At 55.1% G+C, this 8,086-nt stretch overlaps 1 protein-coding gene across 1 annotated transcript; it reads right to left on the reverse strand.

The window, feature by feature from the left end:
- Window positions 1–213: 213 nt before the first annotated feature.
- On the reverse strand, window positions 214–7,632 carry LOC125517315 (pyrophosphate-energized vacuolar membrane proton pump). Its single transcript, XM_048682512.2, has 4 exons — window positions 7,125–7,632; window positions 1,632–2,586; window positions 1,452–1,538; window positions 214–1,361 (listed from the first exon to the last, which is right to left on the reverse strand). The coding sequence occupies exons 1-4, from the start codon at window positions 7,399–7,401 to the stop codon at window positions 359–361; spliced, it is 2,322 nt and encodes a 773-aa protein (XP_048538469.1). The 5' UTR covers window positions 7,402–7,632; the 3' UTR covers window positions 214–358.
- Between the last annotated feature and the right edge of the window lie 454 nt (window positions 7,633–8,086).

Raw genomic sequence — 8,086 nt, forward strand, 5'->3', positions numbered from 1 at the left:
TACAGTCATTGTTTATATATAAACGGCGATTCGTCATTGGCCCACTATAGAGCTCCGTATTCTATTTGTATGGCACTTCGTTGACTGGCCCAATAGACTGCGTGGCATCTAGCGAAGCATGGTCATTGCCGCGTCCTCTCTCTGGCTTGTGGGTCCCATGCGAAATAAACAAATATCCTCTCTAGGCCAACCAAGCTAACCACTTCGAGACAATTCATTTAGAAACAATTCACTAATAAGCAATAATGTCACAACATTTTTCGGGGTTGACCTAAGTCTCTAATATTCCATATCAATCCTATCATGATATTCTCAGACCAGACATTCATGTATGTATATCCCTGCTGCAATGTGTGAATCATTTGATTATGAGGCCTCCATGAGCCGCGAAGAATGGCGCGAAGACCAGCGACTCGACGGCCATGAGCTTGATGAGGATGTTGAGCGACGGCCCGGACGTATCCTTGAGCGGGTCCCCGATGGTGTCACCGATCACGGCGGCCTTGTGCGCCTCCGAACCCTTGGGACCCAGGGACTTGGCGTGCTCCGACGCACCGGCCTCGATGTACTTCTTGGCGTTGTCCCAGGCTCCCCCGCTGTTGGAAGCAGATATGGCCACCTGCACGCCGGACACGAGCGCGCCGGCGAGCAGGCCGGCGAGCGTGTGGACGCCGAAGAATGTGCCGACGACGAGGGGCGCCAGCAGCACCAGCGCCCCCGGGGGCATCATCTCCCTCAGCGACGCGTCCGTCGAGATCCTCACGCAGCTGGCGTAGTCCGGCGTCGCGCGCCCCTCCATCAGCCCCGGGATGGTGCTGAACTGCCGCCGCACCTCCTCCACCATCTTCAGCGCCGCGCTGCCCACGCTCTTCATCGTCATCGCCGAGAACCAGTAGGGGAGCATCCCGCCGGCGAGCATCCCCGCGAACACCTTGGGGCTCAGCACGTTGATCACCGTGACGCCCGCGCGGCTCACGAACGCGCCGAACAGCGCCAGCGACACCAGCGCCGCCGAGCCGATGGCGAACCCCTTGCCGATGGCCGCGGTGGTGTTGCCCGCGGCGTCGAGGGCGTCCGTCCGCTGCCGGATCCTGCGGCTCATGCCGGCCATCTCCGCGATGCCTCCGGCGTTGTCGCTGATCGGGCCGTACGCGTCGATGGCCAGCCCGGTGGCCACGGTGCTGAGCATCCCGAGCGCGGCGATGGCGATGCCGTAGATCGATGCCAGGGTGAAGCTGACGTAGATTGACAAGGCGATGGCTAACACGGGCACGATGACGGATTTGTAGCCGAGCGCCAGCCCGAAGATGACGTTGGTCGCCGCGCCGGTCCTGCAAGAGTCGGCCACGTCCCGAACAGGGCTGCGCAACCCACAAAGTTTCCGAATGAGCACAAACTATCTCACTGCGACAAACGAAATGGATTAACAAACGGATAGTAGAATTAATTACCTGTAAGCATTACTGGTGAAGTACTCTGTGGTGAAGCCGATGGCAAGACCTGCCCATAACCCAATGGCGACGCAGAAGAACACATGCCTGCCATTGCCAACGCCGGCCATTAGTTACCTTAACTTGATCCACCAGTGGCAAAAAATGCATGTACGGGGAGACTCGGCGGCGAGGGCTTACCAGTTCTTGACCTGTTTCTGCTCCCCGAAATCGAACATGGTGAACTTGGCAGGGAGCGCGGCGAAGGTGACGACGAGGGCCGCCACGGTCATCAGCGCGGTGGAGATGATGAGCTGAAGCTTCAGCGCTGGCGCGACCCCGCGGACGGTCTTGACCTTGAAGAAATCGGTGGCGAAGAGCGTGGTGACCAGGCAGACCACAAGCCCCGCCGAGCTTATCAGCAGGGGGTAGCACACCGCCGCAAAGTCGTGGTCGGCGCCGAACGACGAGATCGACGCCACGAACAGCGCCGCGCAGGTGGACTCGGCGTAGGACCCGAACAGGTCGGAGCCCATCCCGGCGATGTCCCCGACGTTGTCGCCCACATTGTCCGCGATCACCGCGGGGTTCCTCGGGTCGTCCTCGGGGATGTTCCGCTCCACCTTCCCGACGAGGTCGGCGCCGACGTCCGCCGCCTTGGTGTAGATGCCGCCGCCGACCCTCCCGAACAGCGCCATGGACGAGCCGCCGAGCCCGTAGCCGGTGATGGACTCGTACAGGCCCTCCCAGTCGTCGTGGTAGTAGAGCCCAAAGAGCTTGATGGCGACGTAGAGCACCAGGAGGCCCAGGGACGACAGGAGGAACCCCATGACGGCGCCCGACCGGAACGCTGTGGCGAAGGCCGCGCCGATGCCGCGGCGCGCCTCCAGTGTGGTTCTCGCGTTGGCGAACGTGGCAATCCGCATGCCGAGGAAGCCCGACACGACGGAGGTGACGGCGCCCAGGAGGAAGGCCATGGTGGTGAACACCGCGTTGGCCAGCGCCGGCTTGCACGTCTTGCCCTTGGTGTACTGGCACGGCTGGCTGGCGGTGCTGAACCGGTGCACGGACCCAAGGAAGAGGAAGATGACCACGGCGAAGATCACCGTGAAGGCCGCCAGGTACTTGTACTGGGTGAAAAGGAACGAGTTTGCTCCTGCAATATTTGACACGTTACCACTCGAATTGTTGTCAAGAGTATGCACGGACCAATGACGAATTTCAAATGGAAACTTTGCTGGTTACACTTGTTTGAAAAAAATTCCTACTAGTTTCAGTGAGTGTGATGTATAATCAATTACTCCCACAATGTAGGACATGTACAAACAGTACAAACATGTTCTTCGATTTTCAACACCTAACACAACAATTTGGGTAACAACAGTAACAATTGGTTGCAGTAGTAACGATCAAATTGAGTAATTTTTCTGATTCAATTGTTTCTCCACCTCCAAAGAAATCTGGTTACACCCGAGAAAACTTCCATATTTATCGAAATGGCATCTATACGCCAAACTTGTTCAAAGTTTTGCCTGGTCTTCCCTCTACACCAAAGTAATGGTAGACCTACGGGCATCTTCAACGGCAACCCACAAAATCCTTCCGCATTCGTCCACGGGCAGGGGGATCAGTCCACACAGACATAGATGCGGGAGGCAGCCATCCAATGCTAGCCGCATATATTTTCACAACAACTCAAATAAGCGGACGAAATTCGTTCAAACAAGTGTGGATTTCATATAAACACGGCCTGATTTTATATAAACATGCAGGATTTCATTACAAATACATGAAAGCGGTCCTAGACAGGCTAATCTAAATGATCGCTGGCATCCAGTCCCCGTCTCCGGTCATGAACCAAGAGAACTAAAGCTTCGCCTTTTTCAGCTCTGCCACCGTGACCTCCACATCCGGAGCCCCGAGAACTGAAGTTGTCCGCCTCCACGTCGCCACCAAACATCTAATCGGCCGAAAATGTTGAGCCCACAAAGCTTGGCATCGACGGGAGAGGAGCGGTGGCCTTCCTGGGACACGAGCGGCGGCGACCTACCTTGCACTACTCCTTGCTGTCGGCGGTACCGCGGACGTGACGGCTTCTTTGTGGTCGTGGCGGCGGGGCGCGGCCTCCTCGTCGTCGGTGTCGCCGAACAACGCCTCGCCCGTGTCGTCCTCGCGCTCCTTGCCGGCGGCCGCTACCTCCGTCACCCGCTGCCGATACCACCATTGGGCGAGGCGGATCTCGTGGGCGGAGCGGTAGGACTCAAGCAGCGCCTCCCGCTCCTCCAGGTCCGCGCCCGGTGCGACTTAATCCTCCGCCTGCAGGTGCTCCTGGAGGAGGTTGTGGTTGTAATTGGCGTCGGCCTACGTCTCCCGGAACTGCTCCTCCCGCACCATGTCCATATAATGGGCACGGGCCTCGCTGATGGTCATGGTGCAATGCACCGGCGAGAGAGGAGAGGAGGAGGATGGTGCTGCGGAGGAAGAGGAGGGTGCCGCGGAGGAAGAGGATGGAGGCGTTGGGTCGTCGTCGGAGGCGTCCTCCATTTGCACCAGTTGGCAGCAATGGCGGCCATGGCCTTCTTCTGCTACGGCATTAGCCCGTCCAAAAGAGCTTTGGTCGTGGAGGGATCCATGACGGGGGAATGGTGTGGAGAGGATGAGTGTGGCTATGGCCGGGGCACCGGGACAACGGTTTATATAGCACCGGTGGGCGGCGGACGATCGGAAGGGTGGCGCTAGATGAGATGCATCGGCAACCGCGTGCCATCAATGCGGGCGGCAGACAGACGGACGGGCGGCCGTCGTGTCGTTTGAACGCGCGGCAGTCACCTGCACCGGGAAGCGGTGCAGACGGCGCTCTCTCGGCCGGCGCGCCGCTTCAATGCCAGCGCCAGTGAGCGGTCGCGTCCGCTCTGGACGGGCATGAATGTGGGCGCTGACCAAAAATGCGCGGGAGGGGTAAGGGTTTTTTATGGGCCAGGGCGATCAGAAACGGGCTTGGGAGCGGTCCGGACTCCCACAAATCTCCCCCATTTTTGTCTCGGGTTTGCGGGAGGAATCGCGTCCGGACCGCCCCGCAGATCGATACAGCCTCGCATTGAACGGCTTCCGCGGTCGAGACAGTTGGATCCAAAAGGTTGCGGGAGGTTTACGGGTCGGTGTTGAAGATGCCTAAGTAGAACTATTTACGGGTTTAGCATTAATATTGGACATAGGGGAAGGAGGTGCCCATCCGGTGAAATTCAGAGGAATTGGGAGAGGTGCCCATCCATTAAAACTTTTGTAGCCTGCCCGTAGATGTAGGATTACCGCTCTACACCTACCCATCAACTCCAGCACCAGCGACCGTGCACACGCACCAGTCAAGCATCCGCCTTGCGTTCCCAACTCGGGTTCGAGTACATGTTTTATCTCTTTCGTCCAAATGGAAAAGACAACGCTCCTACGGGGCTCTAAGATCTTCTGCTGGTAGATACATCAAATCCGCCCCCTCAAATGTATCCACAGACAGTCATCTGTCACATCTTAAATTTCTCATTCCACAAGCAGATATCTTAAATATGAATCCTTTCATACAATCACATACAACATAAAACCTAATCTAAATCTACGGCAGTGCCATGGCCATGCCCGGCTGAGCCTCTTGGATTGAAGGTGCACTAGCTGACGAGGTAGAGTAGGACATGGGTCACGACTAGCTTACGGGACTTGAGGCGACGCCTTCTCTCATGCCCTACTCTTCTTGGTCGGAGCCCATGGCCACGACGCCGCCAGTTAATGTGAGGTCCACGATAGATCCATCATCGTCGAAGCCCGACACGTCCACCATGACTTGTTGGGACACGGGGGGTTGCCGATCACTCGTAGAGGCGTCGGGGCGTGCGATTCCGCCTTGCTGACCTCTGCCGTGGCTACCCGTGCCCTCTGTCTCGCACGACGGGCACACCACGCCATAGCCTCCCCACCAGACAAGCCATGGGTGCGGGTCTTTACCTCCGACTCGGGGTGGCAATGAAGGAGTTGCACCTCCGCCACGGCGTTGGGGTGTCAGATGGACCGCACGGCCTCCGGTGAGCTAGATGTGACCCGCCTAGCGCCCGATCCAAGCGCCATTTGAGCGGATGCAGTGGATTCCCGCCAAATCGAGTCCGACCGGTGTCTCGCGGTCTCCTTTAGTGAGCGGATGCAATGGATTCCCGCCAAACGGACGGCCATCTCCTCCTCGAGACCATGTGGGACGAGGTCCCAGTCCACAGATTGAGTGGCTGAGGACTGAGATCCGCTGCCCACCATGCCGGAGCTCGTCGAAAGAGAGTTGGGGGCGGAGTAAAGTGGAGTTGAATGGAGCAAAGTGGCTAGGGCTTGGTCCAGGGAGCGGATGTGGGGTTGGGGTGAGCTAGCATGTGCCGAGTCTGACGTGACAGACGCGCCTGGGCCTCCCTTTATCCATCCCAGATTTAGGCTGAATATGAAATGTGCTGATTAGTTCGGATGTATGGGGTTGGTTTGAGAACCCTGTTTGGGTCTGGTTTTTTTTTCTTTCCTTTTTTGACTAATCATTTACCGTCCTGGTGGGGGTTGTTTGAAGAATCTGGTTGTAGATGACTTGCTTCATTAAGTTTATGCTGAACCAGCAATAAGAACAGGTCTTGAGGCTATTGCAAAGTCGATCAAGTTAATCAAAGAAATAGAACCATACTTCCTACTCCTTCCGTTTCTAAATACTTGTTTTTCTAGGCATTTCAATAAGTGACTACATACGTAGCAAAATGGGTGAATCTACACTCTAAAATATGTCTACATACATCCGTATGTAGTACTCATTTGAAATGTCTAAAAAAACAAATATTTAGGAACGGAGGAAGTAGTTAAGTAAACAGAATGGGATAAAGAAAAGTTGTAACAATATGGCGTCTCCGGCGGCCCGTCGAACACGTGCCAGGTTAGGTGCCACCACTACTTGGTCAAATCTTTGGCAGAGCATCTTTTCGTGAACGAGGAGCAAGTCACAGATCAAGCATATTTAATTTTCCAATGGCCTGGATTTCCTCAGAGTTGACTTGTGGCGTATAAATTATGTCAGCAGCAAGGTGTTTGAGCTGATCATCTGCTGTTGGTCAATGGTTTTGACAGTGCATCTTTGCTTAACATCAGGATAAAGTGCTTCGTCTATTTCGGAGCAAGTTCCACATCCAACACGTCTGTAAAGAACTCTGGATGAGGAGATTGTGCAGTTAATTGCGTTCGATTAGAGTTGAACATGACCCGTTTACAAAGTCCAGATCATGAATTTCTCGAAAACGTAAATGCGTCGAATCTGACAAAGACAAATTCTCTGAACTCTAGCATGCTACACCACCGTGCCGAAATTAAAGATGATTTTTTACGAGAGTGACTAATTAGTTTACACGAGAGAAATATCCTTTTATATAGTTATTATTAAACATATTGGTCTGCATATATGTCTTCGTGAAAGATCAAATGTTACTACTAATTCGTACAAAATTGGATAAACAAAATTAATCCCTAGCGGCAGTAGTGAGTAGTGACCCATAAATAAGGGCTAAATCTTTCGCAAAAATAAATAAATAAGGGCTAAACAAACAACACCAACCAAGAAAAGCGTTTGAATTTGAAACCCGCTATTGAAGGAGCCCGCAGGAGAAACTCAAGATAAGCACGAACGGAACTCACCGACTGAAATGGCGTTCTGGATCTCCGCGCACCTGGCCACGGCCGCCGGGCCGTCGCCTCCATCCTCCTCGTCGTCGCTCTCGCCGCCTCCACCGCCGCCGATACCGGCGTCCTCCTCGTCCTCCGTCCGGAACACTGGCCGCCCGTGTACGCCGTTGCCGGCCGGCGCGTAGGCGGACACCTTCACCTTGGCGACGAGGAACCACTGCCAGAGCGCGAAGGCAATGCCGACCACGGCGCACGCCGGGATGACCGCGTCGGCCACGGAGAAGCCCATCGCGCGCGCCCCTGGAACCAGCGGAAAAGCAAGAGTATAGAAGGGGGAGAGAGAGGGGCTTGAAATTTGAAGTTGTGGAGGATTTTGTGAGCGTGGCAACCGGGAAGGCTGGCGAGATCGAGGGCAACTGCCTTCCTCCTCCGATGGAGTAGGCGGTATTAAGCAACGGGGTCAGCGTTGAGTATGGTGCGCTGTATGTACGGTTAGCTTAGCAGGGGGGTAACATAGGCTGCTTCGTCGACAGGGCATGTGGTGGGTGATAAACTGATAATCTTCAACCCTCGAATAGAAACGACAGAAATAGTCAAAATTGTTGGTGTAGTGCATACCTAAGGTGGAACAAACATTAGGCCATCTCTACCTCTCTAGTGTGAGCCCAAGGCGGTTCGTATGGGGCTTGGAATCGGTTCAATACGGTAGCTGGAGCCAGCCGATTCCAAGTGAGACAAAGGAACTTGTTTCCTTCGGCTCCAACCAATTAAACTACAATTTCTACTACTCTGAAACAACCCAGATGCTGTTGTCGTAATATGGTCTCTTCTTCCAAACCATGCAGGATGCTGGGGTTCCCGCTTCCTAGGGCCTTCGAGGGCGAAGAGCACCCTGCGCCGTCTGTTTCCAGGTCGCGTGCGTGGGGTGCTTTCAAAGACTCTCCGCACCGTCCGATTTGTCTGGACAACACGGA

The sequence above is a fragment of the Triticum urartu genome, chromosome 1A (genome assembly GCF_056163025.1).
Source record: "Triticum urartu cultivar PI428250 chromosome 1A, HENAU_Tu73, whole genome shotgun sequence".
Taxonomy (NCBI): Eukaryota; Viridiplantae; Streptophyta; class Magnoliopsida; order Poales; family Poaceae; genus Triticum; species Triticum urartu.